We start from the raw sequence: 23,789 nt of genomic DNA on the forward strand, positions 1-23,789 counted from the left end.
CTCTCAGGAGCTCAGGGTGACGTACATGGATCTCCCCTTCCTCATTTAATAACCCTAACAAGCCTGTGAGGTAGGTCCAGTGTCACCCAGGGATCTCCGCGGCCGAGTGGGGATTTGAACCCTGGTCTCCCAGTTCCTAGTCTGACACACTAACCACAACACTGTACTTGCCTGCGCACACCAGTGAGGAGTCTGTGTGGGGGTTCTCGACTTAGGTGTCAACTTTTGAATTGGTGGTGGCAGCTGCTGTCGCTGGTGTGCCTTTAAAGATCTTACCACTCCTCTTGTGGTGCTGGTACAGTTGTTCTGCACTCCACACACACACACACCCGCACCAAGGTGAGGATCTCAGTTCTGCCTGTTCTCTCTCCTGTCCTGGAATTGTGAGCCAGAACTCCCAGACAGTTGGGGAGGCCAGGGAGTTGTGAAATCACGAGCAGAAAACCCCCGCACGCCAATTGTGCAATAATCACCATGGGAACTCTCTCGTATGTAAAGCAGCAGTCCTTGGCAGTAGAATCACAAGTAGGGACCCTGAGGTTGTTTATGTGCATGTGATTGAACGTACGTGTGAGAGGCAAGATGATTTCTGTATAACATATATATCCTCCTTATGTGCCAAGCCTTTGCTCCTCTGTTGCAGACCATCCAGCTAAGGCATAAGTGTTTCTCTGTGTGTGTACTAGTTGAGGAGGGAAGGGCAAGTCACTCTGTAGCTGCCTCAATAGCTCTCCCTGTATTATACTTACTAATAATATTACTTACTAATAATACTACTAATAATATTGTTCAAGGTTGTTTTCCATCTGAGTCTTATTCTGAGTAGACCTATCTGGAGGTTGTGGACTCTGCTTCCTTGGAGGTTTTTAAGCAGAGGTTGGATGGCCATCTCTCATGGATTTTATAGCTGAGATTCCTGCATTGCCGGGGGTTGGACTAGATGACCCTTGGGATTCCTTCCACACTGCAATTCTATGATTCTATGATCCAATGAAATCCATAGCCATAACTAGCTTAGGACCATTTATTCCCATGGGTCTACCCCGAGGAAAACATAGTTGTTGACGACAACCCTAGATATATTTATTACCTGCCCTTCACCATGATGTCCCAGAGTATTAAAATCAGTTAAAACTGATATTGCAGTTCCTTGAGAACCTTGCCTTTTTGAGAGGAGAAGAGACAAATTTCTAGTCCTTTATGTTGCCAAGTAAAAACTCAGTGGGCCGCCCATGAACACAAAGTAGTGTGCTGGTTAATTCATAGGTAGAATTAACCTAGTGGCCTCCCAAACAATATTTACACCGTACATTTAAAGCACTAGAGTATACTCCGGGCAGCTTCCAACTTGTATAAAAACATAATAAAATATTTAAAAACTTCCCTACACAGGGCTCCCTTCAGAAGTCTTCAAAAGGTTGTATAGTTACTTATCTCCTTGGCTTGTGTTTTTTGTTTTTGTTTTTGCATAACTCCATACCTGCCAACATTTCTCTGATGCAAATAGGGGCATCCTAAGAAAAAGCGGGACATCCCGGGGTCAAATCAGAAACCGGGACAGCTTCTGTAAATCTGGGACTGTCCCTGGAAAACAGAGGCACTTGGAAGGTCTGAAGTGTGGGCGCTGCCACGCTAAAAGGTGGATTGCTTACAAATGTGGAATCGGAGTTACGTGGCACCTGAATCGGTGCCAGTTCCACAGACCAAAGCGATTTGGGTGGGTATGTAGGGAGAAGAGGCGACTTAATAAGTTGTGTGTTTTTGTGTGACGGTGCTGGTAAGCAGACCTCCCTCCAGGATCTCTAGGAAGGCTGTGGATGTCGGTGGAGGGTGTGGCGTTGTTTTAAAGAGGGCTTTCGTTGCGTAGGGTGTTCTTTCAAGGCAGAGGAGGGAGGGAGGGAGAGAGAGAGTTGTTCGCCAGCCTCTCTTAAACAATGGCCCAGTGGTTGTGGCAGAGATCTGGTCCCTTCACTTCCTCCCCAGTGGCTTCCTGCTCGCTCTCGCTCAGGCTTCCTCTCTGTCCCGGCTGACTGGGGAAGGGAAAAACGTCTAGGCCTCAGAGCACCAGCAGCAGCTGTTGGGGGCGGGGAGGGTGCCTTCTTGGGGTACTTCTGTCGGGGGAGCCCCTTCCCTACAGCCCAACGGAACAATGGACTGATTCTCCTGGCAGCGCCACACACAATGGGGCGCTCAGTGACGCAGCGTCCCAGGGAAATGCTTGAGTCGCCTACGGGTCATGGGGCCAAAGCCCAGCCAGAACGGCGGGGCTGGGATTGCCTCGCAGCCAGGGCTGCGGAAAGGGCTTGTGGGCCGTAGCTGAGGGCCAGGGCTGAGAAGGATTGATGCTCCCAACTGGTACTAAAGGAACGTGGGGGGCGGGGAGTCCTTTTGGGTCTCTCAGAGGGAGACACCCATAACCATTTCCCAGGATCTGGGAGGTACAAAACGGTAACAGCAGTGCCTCTGATGACGTGCAGAGTGCAGTCTTGGGTCACGGTATCCTGTGCCCGTACAGCTGGATTAAGGAGACAGGCTTGCTTTCTTCTGTTTATTGGGTGGTGGTGTTTGTATTTATAATGCTCTGCAGCATCTGTCAGACATGAGACACTAATCCGCTTATGCGTTAGGTAAGGCAGATAGATCGCAATTCCAAATATGTCAGATCAGAAAGGTATGGCAAGGCAGCTCTGTTTCAAGTAGCATTAGGGATTATTTGGTTTATTCATAACCAAAATACAGTTGTACCTCAGAAGTCGAACACCTTGCAAGGCGAACGTTTTGGCTCCTGAACTCCGCAAACCCAGAAGTGATTGTTCCAGTTTGCGAACGTTCTTTGGAAGCCAAACGTCCGTTGTGGCTTCTGATTGGCTACAGGAGCTTCCTGCAGCCAATCAGAAGCCGTGCCTTGCTTCCCCAATGTTTTGGAAGTCAAATGGACTTCCGGAATGGATTCCATTCGATTTCCGAGGTACGACTGTAGTGAAATGGACTTAAGTCTAGGTGGACATGTACAAAGGGCTTTTGCCTGTATGTATCTGCAAGGAGGAGGGAAGGAAGCGTGTGACAGCTCCTAGGGGCCAAAGTCCCTTCGCCCTCCCCCAATAAAGTATTTGAGGGGGCCAAGCCCCCCAAAGTTGATGGGCATTGCCATTCAAATGGTGTGGGTGAGCCCCAACATGTGATCGATTATGGGGGGAGGCTGGGCTCACCTGCCCTCCCCCAAATACTTTACTCAAGTTGGCACCCCTGGCTCAGTGGGAAGACATCTACTTGGCATACACAAAGTTGCCATTTAAATCCCTGGCATCTCCAGCTAGGGTTTTTGAGAGCATCCTTTTTGAGAGCTGGTCATTTTCTTTATCTCTGTCTGGCAGCCACTCAGAACAGGCAACAGCTTTCTAACAGGCAAGCTGCACATTGTTAAATGCACAATGACATTTAATGTACCTGCTTTAAAAAGGTGGGAGTAAGGAAGCCAAATCGGGACCACATCACAAAGGGAACAGCGTTAACCCTCCTCTCTTGCCATGGTGAACACATACACATGGAAGTTGCTGTAGACGTTTCCCTCCTGGGCAAAGAGCAGCGTTCAGTGCGGTGATATTTATCAGAGTCCAGGCACAGAAGAAGGAAAAGGTTCAACAACCCTCTCCCTACCACATGCCACTGTCTAGATCCCTGACCAACATAGGCCTGATCCCCCCCCCCCCAATGCCTGGCTCTTAATAAAATGAAACAAACCTGCGCACACTCAGTGTGATTATTGGTTCCTAAGATTTGTCGTCTCCTATTCCGTGTGTGCCCCATTATATATTTAACATTGCCCCCAAACTGTTCTGGGGAAACATCCTGATAAGCAAGAGCTGTCTGGAGGCAGAACAGGCAGCCTCGGGAGGTGGTGGGCTCTCCTTCACTGAAAGTGGTTAACTAGAGACTGTCAGGGATGCTGTCACGGGAAGATTCTTGCCCTGGGCAAGGGGTTGGCCTAGATGACCGCTAGGATCCCTTCGAGCTCTAGGATTCCGCTGCCCCTCATATGTTGGGGGAACTTAGATTGATGACTACAAACATCTAGATGCTCCTTCTGGCTCCTGGATCTCAAGTTGTATAGGTCTTTAGGGGGAATCACTACCATCTCAAATAGAGGTTAAAAAAAAAACCAGACCAGGAATTACATGTGCTTTTTCCAGCTCTGGCATGTTGCATTCCTGACAGTCGGGCATTAGTTTCTGATGACTAGTACCAGGGCTCTAGCGTTGATCTTGGAGCATCAAACAGGTGGGATAGAGAGCCTTAAATATGAAGACTAGCAACTTGAAAATAAGGCCCAAAGCCATTGGAATTCAGCGGGAAATTGAAAACACACTTGCAGCGGCAGGAGAGAAGTATGAGTTCAATCTGGAAAATTCACCACTGTGCTGAGCAAAGTTCTTTCATCTCCTCACTTTGAAGAGTAGTGATTGGGGGTGGGTTTCAGCTTTTTGGACCATGAGGGCACGGAGCCAGGACTCCTGGGTTCTTTTGCCTGTGAAGTTCTGAGTTGGGTTTAGTAGGTTAGAGCAGAGGAGCATGACTGCTTTCTGCCTCGCCCTGGCGCAGTTTCCATGCTGTGTGTGTGCCAAGTGCACGGAGGAAGCTTGGCAGCGTGGGCAAAAGCTGCCAGCGCAGGAAGCTCCTTTTGTGCCAGGGAGGTGCTGACGAGGGTGCCTTCCCAGGGACCGATTGCCACATAGTGCAGCAATAAGAATGTCAGGAGAGCTGTGCTGGATCAGGCCCATCTAGCCCTGTTCTCACTGCTGCCAACCAGATGTCTGTGGGAAGTTCACAAGCAGGACCTGGGTGCAGCAGCCGTGATCCCCAGCAACCAGTGTTTGGAGGCATAGTGGCCCCAATAGCATATGTAAAATATCGCCATTGTGGCTAGTAGCCAAATCATAACCCCTTAGCCACCCAAAAGGCAGTACCCTAGAATGGCAACTTAAGCTGACAGAATATGCGCAGCTTTGCAGACTTAACATATAGAACAAGAGAAGGAGAAGAACATACGTTTAAAGAAGATTGGAAAATGTTTATTGAATATATGGGGGGAAACTGTGTACAGCTGAAAGCACTGGAAGCATTCAGATAAATTCAACAGTGTAAATAAGTTTTGATGGATACAGTAATGGAATACTGAATGGTTTAGTTTTTGTAAAATATGCAGGAATTTATGATGTGCAAAATGAACCATGGAAAGAGAAGAATGGAAGTCATTAATATTTTACGGATGTTTAAATGAGTATTTAAAATTGTAAAACAGAAAATTTAATAAAAATTATACACACACAGACACACAGACACAAATAAATAAAACAAAATGGCAGTACTCCAGAGGGCTGTCACAAAAGGTTGTCAGCCTTTGTAATTTAAGCTCCCTTTAAGGTGTTGCTATTATTATATTTGGGACACCGGTGGCGCTGTGGGTTAAACCACAGAGCCTAGGGCTTGCCGATCAGAAGGTTGGCGTGTTCGAATCCCTGCAATGGGGTGATCTCCTGTTGCTCGGTCCCAATGCCCCTGCCAACCTAGCAGTTCAAAAGCACGTCAAATGCAAGTAGATAAATAGGTACCACTCTGGTGGGAAGGTAAACGGCGTTCCCATGTGCTGCTCTGTTTCCCCAGAAGCAGCTTAGTCATGCTGGCCACATGACCCGGAAGCTGTCTGCGGACAAACGCCGGCTCCCTTGGCCAGTAAAGCGAGATGAGCGCCGCAACCCCAGAATTCCTTTACCTATTTTGTTTGTTTGCTTGTGGTCGTCCCAGCCACTCTGGGCTGCTTCCAGCATATACAAAAACACAATAAAACATTAAACATTAAAAACCTTCCTATAAAGGTTGCATGATCCACTCTGCTGAAGTCCATTAACCACCTTTAACATGCTATTTCCCCCTCTCCCAATATTTATTAAGATAATGTGCTAAAACCCAAATAGCCTTGAAAAATAAAAGTGTACCCTTAGCTTTCCATCCCACCAATGCTGGGTCCATGTCCTAACTCAGCATTAGGACAACTTCCTATGGACTAGGACATGGGAGACCAGGGTCAACACAGCCATGAAGCTCAGCAGGTGACTTTGGGCCAGTTGCTCTCGCTCGTCCTGACCCACCTCACAGGGCTGTTGTGAGAGTATAAGATTGAGAGGGGAAGAAATCCATATGCCACCTTGAGCTCTCTGGGGAAACAAAGATGGCGCCATACAAAATTATCATAAGAATGGGGCAATGTTAGATGTTTGTGTTAATGGGAGAAAAACCATTTTGTTAATATTTGTAACCAAAGGACTCTGAGCATATGAAGGCTGTCTTATACTCACTCCTGATTAGCCCCTCAGATGTATATGGGAAATTTTAACGAAAGGCTTCCAGGTTATGAGCAATGAGGGCCAGGGAAGCTTTGGCCTGGTAAGGCCTCTCTAATGTGTTTTCCTGGATGGAGGCCTCCAAGCCTCCTTCACTGGCTTCCCTCAGAATCCCATGTCTGCTTCTTCTCTCCCCTCAGTCCTGCTGGCGGAATACGTGGACGATGGAGATGTGAGTGGGAAGACGCTGAAGATCACCGATTTTGGGCTGGCCCGCGAGTGGCACAAGACGACCAAAATGAGCGCAGCAGGCACCTACGCCTGGATGGCACCGGAGGTCATCAAAAGCTCCACCTTCTCCCGGGGCAGCGATGTCTGGAGGTGAGAGGGTGGGGTGGGCCCCATCTAAGGTTGTGTTTTGGCCTTGGAGCCCAGATGTGCAGGAAAAAGCAAGGACCCTCTTGCCCCGGGACACCTTCCTTGCCAAAGCCGAACACCCTGTTTTGAAAACCCTGTCAGAGTCCCAGTTAACTAACATGCTCTTCACGTTCTTGCTCCAAGGATCTGTGGAAGTTCATAGCAGGTAAAGGAAGCCAAATTCTCCATGTGTGTAAGAAAAGAGCCTCCCCTCTTATACACACACCTTTCAGGCTGGGTTTGGAGCTTTGACAGGGAAGCAGCTCAGACCGAGGGTTTGGCTGGGAGCCCTTTCTGGCTCTCAGCCAGGCCCTGATCCAGGCAGGTGCTGACTTGCACTTCCCCCTCCTCACATGCAGCTAGCCAGGCACTTTGACAGCAACTCTGAAGCTCCTGACTGCCTTGCCATCTCCTGTGGCCCTGAGGGAGACTGGAGGGTCTGAGAGCCAGCCAGTTGGTACGGGGATCCCTAACAGGTCCTTACAATCATTGGTAGTGTGGATATCTGCTCCCCTTGTTCCTCCGCTAAGGACACTCCAGGTCCAGGTCTGGGCAACGCTGAACCCAAGCAGTGTACGTGTTTGTAAGAAAGAGGCAGACAGAAACAGGCCTCATTCACACCATACATTTAAAGTGCTCTGATACCACTTTTAAATTGTTTCCCCCCCCCCCCAAAGAATCCTGGGAAAGTGGGAAGGGTGACGAGCGTTTTTAGGAGACCTCTATTCCAGAGCTACACTTCTTATAATGGTTAACCAGTCAATTCCTCTTTGTGAGGAACTCTGGAAAACTGTAGCTCAAGGAAGGGAATAGGGGCCGCCTAACAACTCTCAGCTCCCAGGATACTTCAAGAAAAGCCATGGCTATTTAAACTGGTAGGTAAAGGTAAAGGGACCCCTGACCATTAGGTCCAGTCGTGGCCAACTCTGGGGTTGCGGTGCTCATCTCGCTTTATTGGCCGAGGGAGCTGGCCATGTGGCCTGCATGACTAAGCCGCTTCTGGCGAACCAGAGCAGCGCACGGAAACGCCGTTTACCTTCCCGCCGGAGCGGTACCTATTTATCTACTTGCACTTTGACGTGCTTTCAAACTGCTAGGTTGGCAGGAGCAGGGATTGAGCAACGGGAGCTCACCCCGCCACGGGGATTCGAACCGCCGACCTTCTGATTGGCAAGTCCTAGGCTCTGTGGTTTAACCCACAGCGCCACCCGCGTCCCTTTTATTTAAACTGGTATTCCAGTGCTTTAAATGTATGTTGTGAATGTGACCACAGTGTGCATACACAGGACAGGACATTGGGTAACGAGTGACTGAAACCATTTTTCATTGCCTGTCATGGGTGTGGTGCAAAAAACCCTTGTGAGCTTGCAACTTGAAGTCTGGATCACAAGCCTCAGTCTCAAGTAAGCGTAAAGAGATGGGCTTCACTTTCCAGGTACATGTTTGCTTGCCGCTAATTAACTGAGGGGAAAGACCCCCGGGTGGCTTACAAATATCAATAATAAAAGAATCTCTGCCCTCAGGCTTACAAGCTAACTTGTTGTTGTTTTATAATTTGTACCCCACCCATCTGGCTGGGTTGCCCCAGCCACTCTGGGCAGCTTCCAACAAATATAAAAGCACAATAAAATATCAAACATTAAAAACTCCCCTAAGAGACAGTGCACAAAAGGAAAATAGATTGGGAAGAAGGAGGATAAAGACATTCGGCACCAGTTCTTGGAGTTCTAGTAAGGACCAGCTGGAATAGGAGATCAACTGGAAGGGGACAAAGTGGAACCCTCTATGGAAGCAGTTTCAAAATGTCTGGATAAGATTCATGAGGAGGGACTTTATAATTCCCACCCCCACCCCTGCAAAGATCAGGAGAGGAGGGAAGCCCAGAGCTCCACCCTTTGGCCTGTTTTGAGAGGACAGCAGAATATCACCCTGCAAGCAGGGATCCCGGGTGGCTCAGCAGCACCCTAGAATTTAGCCCTATATCCCTTGTCCTTTTCCCTGCAGCTATGGGGTACTCCTTTGGGAGCTTCTCACTGGCGAAGTTCCGTACCGGGGCATCGATGGCCTTGCCGTGGCCTATGGGGTTGCTGTGAACAAGCTGACACTTCCTATCCCGTCCACTTGCCCGGAACCCTTTGCACGTCTCATGGCAGGTAAGCAGGAAGCAGTAAAGGAGGCGGGACTTAGGGATTCCATCATGAGATGGGACGCTCTGCAAAGAAGGTGGGAAAGGGTTGTACCCGTTTCTGGCACCAGTTTGAGCTCTGTGTGCATTCTGTCTCCCTCCCGCTTCCCTGTTGGTCCCGCCAGAGTGCTGGGAGCAGGACCCCCACCGGCGCCCCACTTTTGCATCCATCCTGTCCCAACTGACGGTGCTGGAGACCCAAGTCCTCCATGATATGCCCCAGGAGTCCTTCCACTCCATGCAAGATGATTGGAAAGTCGAGATCCAGGACATGTTTGATGAGCTGCGTGCCAAGGAAAAGGTGAGGGAGAGACGAGAGGAGCTGGAACGTTCATTCGGGGGCGGAGCTCGGGCCTAGAATCTTGTCGTTGTACCAGAACACAACACATTTGAAAGCAGCCTTTGTCAACCTGCTGCCCTTCAGATGTTTGGGACGACAATTCCCATCAGCCCAATGGGAGCTGGTCCAAAACATCCAGAGGGCACCAGGTTGGCAAAGACTGCCTGGAGGTATCTGTCAATCCATCACTCATTTTATCATACGGTCACAGGCCTGCTAAAACAAAACAAACAGAGAATAAAAACATGACAATTAAAACATTCACTTATTTAAAACACAACATGATACAAAGGGTAAAGCATACATATTTAAAATACCAATATGATAAAAGGATAATCCATCTACTCCCAGAATGAAGGCACAGGATACCACCCTGAAACTGGGACCTTGTACACGTCCCCGTATTTCTGACGGATAGTGCTTCTGAAGCAAATATAAAGTGTAATTAATGAGTATGAACGGGCTTTGTTCTGTTCTTTTTTTCTAGCTGGGAGGGATGGTTGATGGCTGCCATTTTATTTCTCAGGAAGCCACAGTACGGCGCCACAGCTGGGGCATTCTGGGACAATAAAATGTTGATGTCCAGGAGGAGGCAGCAGTAGACGAAAGAAGGGTGAGGGTGGAGACAAAAACAAATGTGGGTAATTAAATCAGGGGTGGGGAACTTTGCCCTTCAGATATTACTTTACTGTAACTCCCATCATCACTGGCCATTGGCCATGGTTGCTGGTGTGGTTCAGCAGCGTCCAGAGGGCGAAAAGCTCCACATACCTGGATTAAAGGAAGGCGAATTTACTCTCTGAATTGCAAGTCAAGTGAGGGGTTTACTAATGAAAATGGGTTGGAAAGCAATTTCTGTGCACCTCTTTGCCCAGGTCAGTGGAAGGGCCCATGTGCTGGCTGGGACTGATGGGAGTTAGAGTCCTGGAAGGGCCCTGGGGAAGGGTCATACCTCAGCGGCTGAGCACCTGCTTTTGCACACAAAACGTCCCATTGGCCATGCTGGTCAGGGCTGCTGGGAGTTGTAGTTCAGCAACATCTGGAGGGCCAAAAGTTCCCCATACCTGATCTACATAAACCAATGTTCTGACTCAGTATAAGGCCATGTTCACACCATACCTTCAATGCTCTATGGCACTACTTTAGACAGCCTTGCTTCCCCCAAGGAATCCTGGGAGCTGTAGTCTGTAAAGAGTGCTGAGAGTTCCCTGTGGAGAGGGATGGATTGCTAAACCACTCTGGGAATTGTAGCTCTGTGAAGGGAATAGGGGGCTCCTAATGAACCTCAGCACACTTCACTACACTTCCCAGAATTCTTTGGGGGAAGCCATGATTGCTTAAAGTGCTTTTAAAGGTACAGTGTGAATGTGGCCTAGGTCAGGTTCTGGCCCCGATACTTCTCATTGGAGAATGAAAGCTCCGTCACCCGCAGGTTTCCGAAAGCCAAACACTCGCTCTCTCACTCATACGTATACCTCCCCCCCCCCTTCTTCGCAGGAACTGCTGAGCCGCGAGGAGGAGCTGAAGCAGGCAGCCCTGAAGCAGAAGTCCCAGGAGGAGTTCCTGCGTCAGCGGGAGCACGAGCTGGCGCAGTGGGAGCTAGAAGTCTTTGAGCGGGAGCTGAGCCTCCTCATTCAGCAGATGAACCGGGAGCGTCCCTACGTCAAGAAGCGGAAGGGGACCTTCAAGAGGAACAGGCTGAAAGGGAGGGACAGCGAGCACATCAGCATGCCACTTGGTAGGGCCCACAGGGGGTGGGGTGGGGTGGGGGACCAGGCAGAGGGCAAGGATTTCTGTCAGGGATGGCTCCTGATTAGAAGGGGTGACGCAGGTGGCGCTGTGGGTTAAACCACAGAGCCTAGGACTTGCCGATCAGAAGGTCGGCAGTTCGAATCCCCACAACGGGGTGAGCTCTCGTTGTTTGGTCCCTGCTCCTGCCAACCTAGCAGTTCGAAAGCACATCAAAGTGCAAGTAGATAAATAGGTACCGCTCCGGTGGGAAGGTGAACGGCGTTTCCGTGTGCTGCTCTGGTTCGCCAGAAGCAGCTTAGTCATGCAGGCCACATGACCCGGAAGCTGTACGCCGGCTCCCTCGGCCAATAAAGCGAGATGAGCGCCGCAACCCCAGAGTGAGTCGGCCACGACTGGACCTAATGGTCAGGGGTCCCTTTACCTTTATCTTTACCTTGGCAGCAGGCCTTCTAGGAACATAGGGTTGTTGTTTGTTTGTTTGCTTGCTTGCTTGCTTGTGTGTTTATACCCTGCCTTTTTCCCTGACGAGACTCAAGGCAATTGTATCCAGTGCTAGTCCCACTTAGACTAGACCCACTGAAGTTAATAGACATGTCTAACATATTAATTTCAACCAGGGTGGATTTGATTTCAATCAAATTGATTGAAATCACTAGTCAGTAAGACTTTATTTTAAATCATATTTTTTTACAGAAAGATTCATTCTTGTTGGTATCATCTTAATATTTACAACCAGATGAAGGTTTCATTTTTAGAATAATAATAATTTTCAGAGTGGTTTTTACAGTTGTATCAAAAATTACTGATTTGGTTATACATAAACAGATAATTATGAAATTAGCATGAGGTTTAATAAGTTAACTGCTTATATTTGGACAACTTTTCTGATGTACTTGGAAGGAGAAAAACAATCATTTCCTTAATAACAATTTAAACCATTTTTTAAATAAAACAATAACATTATAGCATATGTATCCATGTTTGTTAACTGATGGGGTTAAACAATTTAAAAAAGCACAGCAACATCTGTTGCCAGTCCTAAGTTCAGTGATGGGGGATGAAGAACCGTGAGCTAAAACTTTGGAACGTTGACAGAGCCTGGACTTCTGAGCTGGCCTTTTCTAAATTAAACTCATTTTAAACTATGCATTGTTGCAGATGGTGCTGCTGGGTAATTCATGCCCCACCCCTCCTTATTTCAGATTTTAAGCATCGCATCACAGTAATGGCTTCTCCTGGACTGGACAAAAGGAAGGACTGCCTGGAGATGGGGGCAGGTGGATCTCCTCCCTTCCAACGATTCCGAGCTATCCGATGTAAGTAACATTTATTTGAGGGGGGGGGTGTAGAAGGGGAGCAAGTGGAATCTGGAGTGTTCAGACTTTCCTCTAGATAACCCCAACCAAATCCTGGCTGATTGCCAGCAATTTTGGAGTGAAATGACACCAAGGTCTGCTTCTAGTCAGGTGAGGCACAAAGGGCTGCCAAAATGATCAAGAGATTGGGGCAACTCCCTTATAAGGAAAGGTTACAACATCTGGGGATTTTTAGTTACAAGAAAAGGCAAGTAAGAGGGCAGGGAGACACGTTAGCGGGTGTATAAAATTATGTGAGGTGTAAAGGACGGGGCTACAAAGACGTTTTTTTCTCCCTCCCTTATAATAACTAAAATTTGGGAGCATCAAAAATGAAAATTGAATGTTGAAAAATTCAGGACAAACCAAAGGAAGTATTCCACACACTGCATAGTTAAACCCTGGAACTCACGGCTGCAGGAGGCAGTGAGGGTCAGCAGCTTGGATATCTTTTAAAGGGGATTAGAGAAATTCAGGGAGGATAATAAAAATAAATTTTATTTCTACCCCGCCCTCCCCGGCCAGAGCTGGGCTCAGGGTGGCTAACACCAGTAAAATTACAATTAAAAACATAATAGGAAAAAAAAACACCAATGTAAAATACAGGTTAAAATGCAGCATCATTTTAAAAGTAGCCCATAGATCAAAACCGTAAGGGGAGGGAAACATAAGGGTCAGACTGAGTCCAAACCAAACGCCAGGCGTAATAGCTCTGTCTTGCAGGCTCTGTGGAAAGATGTCAAGTCCCGCAGGGCCCTAGTCTCTTGTGACAGAGCGTTCCACCAAGTCGGGGCCAGTGAGGCCATCAGTCGCTGCTAGGAACAAGGGCTATGTGCTACCTCCAGGATAATCAGTCCTCTGAACACCAGTGGCTGGTAATTACAAGTTGGGAAGTGCACTGTGGCTCTTTGGTCCTCCTTGTGGGTTTCCCAAGGGCATCAGTTTGGTCACCAAGCAAGCAGAATGCTAAATGTGCCTTTGGTCTATCCAGCAAGGCTCTCATGATATTCTTCTTATGCAACAGCTGAGCCTGCTACCTGGATTTTGTGCAACCCAATAAACTGAATCTTAGCCATGACGCAACAGTTCTGTTTCAGAGAGGTGGTATATGACCAGTTCTAGATGGAGCTGCAATCCCCTGAGGGAGTGGCCTTCCCCCAAGGAACTCTGGGAGTTGTAGTTCTTTAGTTTTGAAGGGAGGGCTCCAAATTCTAACTGTACCTAAGAGGAGGAAGCAATTATGGTTTAAACCAGTTAAGGTTTGTATGCAAAAGTGCCATTTAATACATGTACCCCTTTCTTTTTTATTTTATATTCTTTATTGAAAAATAAAAAATGGTGTCCGCAAAGATAAGACACAAAAAAGAAGAAACAAGAAATAGTACCTATGTAGAAAACAGAACACATAAAAAGGATAAAGTGGGAAAAGTTGTTTCTCTTTGCCCTCCCACCCCACCCTTTGCAGTGGAGCCAAGTGAAAATGATCGAAATTGGGGCCGCCAGTCACCGCGTCGAGGGGATGAGATTTGCAACGGCCGTACAAAGAGCTCCAGTTCCCCCAAACCATGTGAGAGCAGTACGCAGAATGGCAGGTAGGGGGCAGCCTTTCCCTCCTCTCCCATTCCCTTGCTTGCTTGTAGAGAATGGGGATGCCTGGGTTAAAAGAAAGAACTGCAGCTCAGTGGCAGAACACCTGCTTGGCATGCAGAAGGCCCCGGGTTCAATCCCCCAGCCTCTCCAGTTAGAAGGATCTAGTTGCAGGTGATGGTAAAGACCCTTCTCTGCCAAGACCCTGGAGAGCGGCTGCCAGTCAAAGCAGACAATGCTGGCCTAGATGGATGAACAGGGCGGCACAGCATAAGGCAGCATCGTAGGTCTTAATGACTGGAGCAGGCTGTACTGTCACGGACTGGCTGGGTGTAGAGGAGCAGTGGGAGGCACCAGCTGGGGAACCCCCAGGCGAAGAAGGCTCACATCCAGGGAGTTGGTGATAGGAGGATGATGAGTGGTCAGAGGAAGAAGAGGGAGCAGATGGGAGGAGGAGGAGGTGTCGGAAGTGGAAGAGGCAACAGGGTTTAGTGAGCAGGAAGAGGCTGTGGCAGAGAGCAGCTCAGAATTGGAGGCAGAAGCAGAGTGGGGTCAAGAGCCAGCAATGAGGCCGGCTGCTGAAGAATCCAGGGAGTCTTCCCCTCCTGCTGTGACCTCCCCCCTGGTCTCCCCAAACACAGAGAGGAATAAAGAGGGCGCAGCAAAGACAGACAAGGCAAAGGAGCCTCAAGTTGCTTGCGGGGGGGGGGGGGGAGGTCTTTGAGAGAGGTAGGAAGGCGGGGACCTTCATTCCTTGCCTCATAGAAGCAAGATGTATTGGGAAGGGTTACTGTGATCACTAGACCTGGGCTGATTTCTTTGACTACAGAGTAAACTTCACTGACACTGGTGTTTTATATTGCTGACTTACTCCTGACTCCGGCTCCTGACATGTACACATCCCCTTAGCAGGTTGCAAACCCTTTCTTGTCCCCCTCGCAGGAGAAGGTCGCGGCTAGAAGAAACAACGTGGTACATGGAGCCAGAGGTGCTGCCCGTTCCTGAACAGACCCAGCCCAGCCCAAATGGTGAGCGCTTTTCAGGGTTTTTCTGCAGTGTTCTGTCTCCTGAATTGTTTCCCCTGAGGAACAGTTAGCCAAGCATTGCCCAACTGCTCTACACCTCAGCATCATGTCTATAGTGTGAGGAAGGAAAAGATGTGTCTGGGCCAAAGGGGAATTGCGGGTGCCGTCCATCAGCTGGTCGACCGTTCGGGGGGGAAACGGGTTGGCTGGTGTCACTGTGGTACCAGCTGATTATGAGGTTGGCAGCCCCACCTACCTGTCAAACGTGGTCTGCATATATGGGCGAGAGAGGTTCCCCATCCCTGCTCTACATGCATTTCCCATTACCTGTTATGTCACTGGCATGTTTATACTGCTCCTGGAATAACCTGGCACCTGGAGTTTCCTCCTTTTATTTGCTGAGCTGAATCTGACACATAGGAGCTGCCCCACAGCTGTTGCATGAGGGCTAAACTGTGGCTCCCAGCTTTCTTGGAGCTATGTGCTTTAAACATAGAATGTGGAGATGACTTCAACAGTTCGCATTCTATGGTATTTTGGGTTCCCCTTACAAATTTTCTAAAGTTTTTTTTTTTTTTATGGAGTACTTCCGCAAGTCCTGAGGTGTGCCCAAACCTGCCAACACTTCCCTCTACTATGTCAGGAGGTGTCAGTTTGACTACATAAGCCATGAGTAGGCAAACTAAGGCCTGGGGGCTGGATTAAGATTAAGATTCGCCCAATCGCCTTCTCAATCCAGCCCGCGGACAATCTGGGAATCAGCGTTTTTTTTACATGAGTAGAATGTGTGCTTTTATTTAAAATGCATCTCTGGGTTATTTGTGGGGCATAGGAATTCGTTCATTCCCCCCCCCCCCAAAAAAAAATATATAGTCCGGCCCCCCACAAGGTCTGAGGCACAGTGGACCGGCCCCCTGCTGAAAAAGTTTGCTGACATAAGCAATAGCACCCACAAGCTTAACAATAGATACAGTGGGAGTGGTGTCAGCATATGCCTGTGAGAAGGGCTGCAGCTCAGTGGTGGCACTACTGCTTTGCATGCAGAAGGCAACAGGCTCTATCCCATGCATTTCCAGGTCAGGTTGGACTGTATGGACTGGCTGGAGGCAGAGGAGTGGTGGGAGGCATCAACTGGGGAACGCCCAAGGGAAGAAGGCTCAAGGCCAGGGAATTGGTGGTGGCATGATGATGAATGGCAAGAAGGAGAAGACGGGGGGGGGGGGGAGTTGAGGTATCAGAAGCTGAAGAGGCAACAGGGAACTTCATTAACGTGTGACCCCAAAATTCCGGATTCCGCCCCCCCCCAAAAAAAATCTGATGCCAAAGTTTACTGCTATTTTTAGTTGTGTTTTGCGCCGCAAACCCTGTGTTCCATGCCACCACCCCCCAAAAAAAATAGTCATTGACAAATCGGGGTCACCCAAACTGGCCGAAAAATCAATTTCAGTGCTCCTCTATGCGGACGACGCAGTTCTCTTATCACGAACTAAAGTAGGCCTCAAAAGGCTACTAAGAGAATTCTCAGCTTACTGCAGGAGAGATCAATTGGTGGTTAATCACCAAAAAACTAAAGTCATGGTCTTCGCTAGGAGACACAGACATCACAGATGGGAGATGGACAATCAGCCAATAGAACAGGTCAAAATTTTCAAATACCTCGGAGTAGTTTTCCAGTCAACAGGGGCCTGGGAGGCCCACCATAAATATGCTAGGGAAAAAGCATCTCAAAGCGTCAAAATACTGTCTCGCTTTTACTTTACGAAGGGGGGCAGACATATCCCAGCAGCTTTGGAGGTCTTTCAAGCAAAACCCTTGGCACAACTACTCTACGGGGCCCAAATCTGGACGGGAAATCATTGCCGCACACTCGAAACGGTCCAGTCTAAATTCCTAAGACAGATTCTAGCCGTTCCATCATGCGTACCAAATGCGGCCCTACGGCTGGAGACCGGCCTCCTCTCCGTCGAGACCCGGACCTGGATAAGAACATTCAACTATTGGCTTCGTTTAAATTTAAACCCATCCGGACTATTACCTCTAGTAGCACGAGACGCTCATAGAAGTCGGTGGTCCAAAGTAGTGCATCAAAAACTACTTACATGTGGCCTACAAGCACAGCATCTCCTGAAAGTGGGTCTCCCCAAGGCAAAAACCATTATCGATCAGCGCTTGAAGGATATTGAGCAGCAGAATAATCTGGCCTATATTAAGAAATTTAGTGCTTGGTACGCTTATCTGCCCCCCTCCCATTTTGATTTTCGGGCACCTTATCTGTCTACCTTAACCATTCCAAAACTTAGGCGGGCCTTTACACTGGCCAGACTAAATATGTTACCGTCAGCTGTTCTCGAAGGTAGATATCAAAAAATTCCATTTGAGAACCGGCTCTGCCCCTGTGGAGCTGGCTATGTAGAGACGGCGTCACACGTTCTCTTGTCTTGCTCCCTATATAAAGATCTCAGGGACGAGACCATCACGCCGCTCCTATCTGCCATCCCCGGCCGCTCTTGCGAAGCCAAATTGTGCTCACTTCTAGCCGACCAGAACAGCTCGACAACAGAGAAGGTTGCCAAATTTATCGAGAGAGCAATGAGACTGAGAGCTGGTATCTGAATGATATCAGTGTGGTCACCCGGATTCCTCGCCTGGGTTTTTATGATTATTATCATCATGTTTTATTACTATTATTTTATTACTTCTGCCAAGTTTTAAGTATTGAGATTATTAATTTACCTAGGGTTTTAATAGGTCACAAGATTTTAACTATATTTGTAATGTACTCCTGTTGGTGTTTGTCCTTTGATGCTATGGCCTGTTGGCTATGCAAATAAAGTTTTATTCATTCATTCAATCGGGGTCACAAGTTAATGCCAACAAATCCAACTTTGTCCAGTTGACTTCAAGCAGGTGCCAAGGTTTAGCGTCGGCATTTTGTGCCATCCTGCAAACTGAGCAATTGACACTCAAACCAGGGTCACTGTTAAATGACCCCAAACCCAACCTTGTCTGATGGACTTCAAACCAATGCCAAGGCAGTCTGATGGTTTGGTGCCGCAAACCCCACATTTTGTGCTGCCCCCCACAAAACTGAGTGGGCTTCAGTGTGCTAAGTGGGGACTTAAGTTAGCTAAGTGGGGACTTAAGTGGGGACTTAAGTTTGTAACACTATGTCAGGTTGTGGTTTGACTTTCCAACTTTCTTACCCTAACAGGCAGTGTCCCAGTCGACTCCCCGGAAACCGAGGACGCAGTCCCAGAACGCCCCAGTGCCCCCCGACTCATCCAGCGAGCCCTGCTTCGGGGAACAGCCTTGCTTGCTTCTCTCGGGTTGGGCCGAGAGCTTCCGTCCGCCCTCCAGGAGCCCCCGCCGCCCTCCCCTCCGCAAGAGTCCACCCCCACCGTCCATGTGGAGCTGTGCAAGGAGGAACCTCCTACGGATCTCCTCGTCGATGTGGCCTCTGGGGGCAACAGGGGGGCCTTGCCTCCTCTCTGGACCCAGATGTCACCCAAGATCCCGAGACTTGTGGAAGGCCGCAGCAACAAAACCCAGAAATGGGGTAAGTCCTGGCAGGAGAATTTAGGAGGCTGCAGAGGGGTGGGGTTGAGCTGGTGCAGATGAGGGCTGCAGCTCAGAGGCTGAGCAGACGCTTTGCTTTGGGTCAGCCCCACTGTCATCTCCAGCTAGGGCTTGGAATTGTCCCCCTGCCTGTGCCCCAGAGAGCTGATACCTGTCCTTGCAGGCAATGCTAGATGGGTCAGTGGACTTGGGCCACATTGGCGCAGTTAAAGTGCTTATTATACCACTTTTAACCATCCCAGCTTCCCCCAGGGAATTATGGGAGCTGAGTATTGTTAGAGGACCCCCTTATTCCCCTCACAGAGCTACCATTCCCAGAGTTCCCTGTGATTCTGTGAGGGGAAATAAGGGTCTCCTAACAACTCTGAGCATCCTTAGCAGACTACAGCTCCCAGGATTCTTTGGGGGGTTTAAAGTGGTATCGTAGCTTCCTGTCTTCGTAGGACGGAGGCCTTAGCCGAATCTCTGGGTGTTAAACCAGCGTAAAAGGTGGCAGCATGGCTGAATACAGTGGTCCCTCAGGTTACAGATGCTTCAGGTTACAGACGCTTCAGGTTACAGACTCCGCTAACCCAGAAATAGTACCACAGCTTAAGAACTTTTCTTCAGGATGAGAAAAGAAAGTTCACTATGGCGGCGCGGCGGCAGCGGGAGGCCCCATTAGCTAAAGTGGTACCTCAGGTTAAGAACAGTTTCAGGTTAAGAACAGACCTCCAGAACGAATTAAGTTCTTAACCTGAGGTACCACTGTATAGTTTTTTGAAGTTTCACAACCGGATTCCAGTTCCCTCCAGGGTTTCTTTCCGCTTGAGGTAGGGGCATCATGGCTAACATGTGCTTATGCTCTCTGTTCCTTACAGATGGTGCTCTCCCTTCTCCCTCCTCCCCCCGCAGCCCCCGCTCACCCCGCCCCTCCCCACACGCCAGCCTCATCTCCAGGCCCCGCCCTTCTCCTGTCCGCAGCCGCATCGACCCCTGGAGCTTTGTGTCTTCTGGGGCCCGCTCTTCCCCAGTCCAGTCCCCTCGCCTGGGGCCGCGCCAGTTCAAGCCACTGGGTCCTGAAAGGACCAACCCTTTTGCGGCTCCTGATCCCTTTGCCTGTGGGGACTTCTCAGCCCCAAGGGAGCCAACAGCGCCAGCCACCCCCGACCCCTTCCTCGTCGCGTCCAGATTGGCTCCACCCGGGCGGCTCAGCCCTTCTCCGTTGCCGCGCCAGACCTCCCGGCCGCTCCCGCCCGAAGAGGATCTGCCGTGGTGGACAGCAGCTGCATCCGCTCAAGGACGGACGGCCCCAAAGTGAAGGGAAAAGCAAAAGAAGGAGGTCCCGCCTTCCCGAAGCACCTTTTCGTTCAGGAAGTTGGCGCCTTGAACTTTGAACCCCACGCTCAACTGTGATTGGACATGAGGCTGCAAATGTAGTCGAAGGCTGGGAGCATGGGCTCGCTGTCAAAAGGGGAGATGGGAATCGCTGTCAAGGGGAGAGGGGGATTTTCCCATGCCGTAGGGGGGAGGTGGGGGGGGGTAGACCCCCACACCCCACACACCCGAGTACCTTCTTCCCTTCCTCCCCACTTTCCATTCACTGAGCGCCTTAACCTCAACAGTGTTGGGAAGACTTTGCTTCTTTCTCAGCCAATTCCTTCAGGGATGTCAAACCACAGGATAGTATTGAGTGCCCCACGAAAGTGATGAAGGGTTGTGTATATTGGGCAGGGGGTGGGGGGTGGGGATGAGGGAGAGCAGAGAGCCCTTTCTCACGCCCCTCCATCTAATGAACACTAACCGGTCAGACCCACGCTGGCAAGTCACTCTCCTCTCCTCCACCTTTGCTGGAATGGCTTGTGGGGCTTCCCCGACCCCCGCACTGGCCAGGCTCGCTCGCTGGCAGCTATTGTCTTCATTGCGTACTTATTCTCCATTCACCATGAGGGGCACAGCTCCCCACCGTCCATGACTAGGCCTTAGTGGCTCTCCCTGCGCTGAATTCAGGGGCAGGAGGTGGAGCAGCTTTGTCCAACCTGAAGCCCTCCAGATATTTTGGACGACAACTCCCATCATCCCATAGCCAGCAAGTGCTGATGGGAGTTGTCGTCCAAAATATCTGGCAGACTCCTAAGTTGGCCAAGGCTGGCATGGAGAGCCTGTGAAGCAAGCAAGACTCCACTCTCCTATCTCTGTATCATTTGTCCCCATGAAGGGCGTTGCTCCTCCCGGTTTATGCAAGGAGGGGAGCGTGCCATGGCTATCTTGACCCAAGCAGGTCCGAGGATGCTCTGCAGCATTCAAGAGCGAGCCACATTGCACAAACATGAGAGGAGATAGCCCAGAGTGGGGGTACACACTGGAGCCAGATTGCCCCACCTGCTTGTGCCCGTCTTTTGACGTGGACGTGTAACAGGAAAGCTAAGAATGTCTTGCAACGAAAAAAAGCAGTGCTTTTTCCTGGTTGGAGCCTGACAGCCACTAGCACTTTGAATGTGCAATTCTACTGTGTCCACCTCTCCCCTCTCCCCACCCTACTTGAAATTCACATGTGAGTGCCAGGCGCCCTTGTGCACCTTCTCCCGCTTCACGAGGGAGCCACCTGTGTCAGGCCCAATCTCAACTTGCGACGGACCAAGCCTGTGAAATGAGACCAAATAAACCTCTGATTGCTGCCTCCATCCCATGTGTCTCCCATGGTCCATAAAGGGGGTCTGCAACACCTCCCTAACAGTGGGTGTGGGTCAAGTGAGAGAGAGCGAGAGTGCAAACTCCTTCCGTGTTTAATCTGGTGACTGGCATCTGCAAGAGTCAAAACAGCAGCCTTGTCTTACAGTGGTACCTCGGGTTACATATGCTTCAGGTTACAGACTCTGCTTACCCAGGAACAGTCTGCTAACCTCGGGTTAAGAACTTTGCTTCAGGATGAGAACAGAAATTGTGCTCTGGCGGTGCGGCGGAAGCAGGAGGCCTCATCTAAAGTGGTGCTTCAGGTTAAGAACAGTTTCAGGTTGAGAACGGACCTCTGGAACGAATTAAGTACTTAATCCGAGGTACCACTGTATTCCATGCCTGCATTTGTGATAACTTGGAACTTCGGCCGCATTCCCATTCAAAGCACTACGACACCACTTTAAACTTTAAAGGTGCTACTGGAAGGAAATTATTATTATTATTATTATTATTATTATTATTATTATTATTATTATTATTTTGTTTTAACTACGGCAGACCAACACGGCTACCTACCTGTAACTAGAACCACTTTAAACAGTCACAGCTTTCTCCCACAAATAATCCTAGGAAGGGTAGTTTGTTTAGGGTTCTGAGAGTTGTTAGGAGACCCCTATTCCCCTCGTGGAATAACAACCAATCCCTCTTCACAGCGCACTGAGTATTGTAACTGAGAATTGGGAGGGGAATAGGGGAGTTCTTTAAAAGCAGAATGTTAGAAACTCGGCTGGAGTGTATGCCACAGGTCAAGAAAGGTTCCAAGAGGGCTGCGTGGTTAAATATTTTGTCGGAGGAGGGGGCGAAGGGACCTAGGAGTTGGCTCCTATGCCCTAAATGACAGCTGATGTACTGAGCCTGGATTTTATCCTGAGTGATGCCCAGGACTGGACACAATATGTATTGTCAGGCCAATTGGGAGCAGTGACAATAATACCATTGGCATCCATCTGTCTTAAGAAACAATGGAGTGTGCTTTTGGGGGTGAAGTCAAACTGCTGCTTTAGCAGCCTTGAAGTGATGACAAGATCCCTGCTCCCGGCCTCATGATGTGGTCCAAAGGAAAGCAGAGCAATGCCAGAAAGCAGAGCTTGCCAGAAGGGGGCGTACAAGGAGCCATCTGACGGTATTTGAGACTCTGAATTTGTTTACTCCTAAGCCTTTTCTTCTCCTGAAGGTATTCCCATAAGGCAGTAGAGGTGTAAGAGCAGAGTTTTCCTTCACCTAGGTGGGCTACCTACCCAGGTTGACGAGCCCCTCTTAATGCTATTAAATATCCATGTAACTGTCCAATTGCCAAGAAAATCCAACACAGCCGTGTTTGATTTGAAAAGAGGAAAGTTCCTCAAAATGAGGAAATTGGTTAAAAAAGGAAGTTGAAGGGCAGAGTCAAGAGGGTAAAATCACTATTAAATGCTTGAAAGTTGTTAAAAACGGAGGGGGTGAGTGTGCTAGCTACCCCACCCAAAAAAAAATCACTGCCAAAGGCAAGAGGGAGAGTGACAATATGGCCTTGTAGACTGCAATACACCAGGAGGCATGTTTTATAACCATGATTTTCAAGGGTTCTGAAATACACAGACACCCCACCTTGACCACAGGACTCCCACTCTTCAGAAGATCACCCTTCTACTTGTGGAGGTAGGTCAGAATGGGGGGTGGGGTGTAGCACAGTTGCCCCTTCCATGGCATGTTCTATATAGTAAAGGTAAAGGGACCCCTGACCATTAGGTCCAGTCATGACTGACTCTAGGGTTGCGGTGCTCATCTCGCTTTATTGGCCGATGGAGCCGGCGTACAGCTTCTGGATCATGTGGCCAGCATGACTAAGCCGCTTCTGGCGAACCAGAGCAGTGCATGGAAACACCGTTTACCTTCCCGCCAGAGTGGTACCTATTTATCTACTTGCACTTTGATGTGCTTTCGAACTGCTAGGTTGGCAGGAGCAGGGACCGAGCAACGGGAGCTCACCCCGTCGCGGGGATTCGAACCGCCGACCTGATCAGCAAGTCCTAGGCTCTGTGGTTTAACCCACAGCGCCACCCGCGTGCCTATGTTCTATATACTAATGCAAAATGCATGAAAAGTACTAATCTGTGAAGCAGCAGCAAAAATGGCCAGTGTGGTTTTGGACTGCATTAATAGAGCACCTCCTTTGTGTGTGGACTCTCCCGGTTCAATCCCTGGCATCTCACAGGTAGGTCTGAAACTGTCAGCCGGCCAGTGTAGACAACAGAGAGAGATGGACCCGTGGATCTTGACTCCTGCTTCCGATGTTCTTTAAGTGACAGGAAGCAAGAGTTCTGCTAGTCAGATCCCATCTAGAACACCGTGTCCAGTTTAAGACACCTGGAGATGCGCGGAAATTGATCCTGAGACTTCCCATATGCAAGGCTCTTTGACTATGCTGGGGAAAACACTAGCTGGCAGCAGCTCTCGTGGTTTGTTTTTTGCCCAGCGGTACCCACAGAAGCCTGGGATTGAGCCGGAGACCTCCCTTCC

General features: G+C 49.3%; 1 protein-coding gene across 1 annotated transcript in view; it reads left to right on the forward strand.

Annotated features, from left to right (window-relative positions):
* The window catches only part of MAP3K11 (mitogen-activated protein kinase kinase kinase 11), a 31,680-nt gene extending 10,442 nt beyond the window's left edge, over positions 1–21,238 (forward strand). Inside the window, exons 2-10 of the mRNA XM_083417314.1 lie at positions 6,539–6,719; positions 8,760–8,908; positions 9,066–9,241; positions 10,778–11,018; positions 12,235–12,348; positions 13,853–13,979; positions 14,917–15,002; positions 18,211–18,555; positions 19,436–21,238. Coding sequence (XP_083273440.1) covers positions 6,539–6,719; positions 8,760–8,908; positions 9,066–9,241; positions 10,778–11,018; positions 12,235–12,348; positions 13,853–13,979; positions 14,917–15,002; positions 18,211–18,555; positions 19,436–19,875 — 1,859 coding nt within the window. The 3' untranslated portion in view covers positions 19,876–21,238. The remainder of the gene's footprint in view (positions 1–6,538; positions 6,720–8,759; positions 8,909–9,065; positions 9,242–10,777; positions 11,019–12,234; positions 12,349–13,852; positions 13,980–14,916; positions 15,003–18,210; positions 18,556–19,435) is intronic.
* The last annotated feature ends 2,551 nt before the right edge of the window (positions 21,239–23,789 follow it).

This window comes from Podarcis tiliguerta (genome assembly GCF_965153285.1).
Source record: "Podarcis tiliguerta genome assembly, chromosome: 16".
NCBI lineage: Eukaryota > Metazoa > Chordata > Lepidosauria > Squamata > Lacertidae > Podarcis > Podarcis tiliguerta.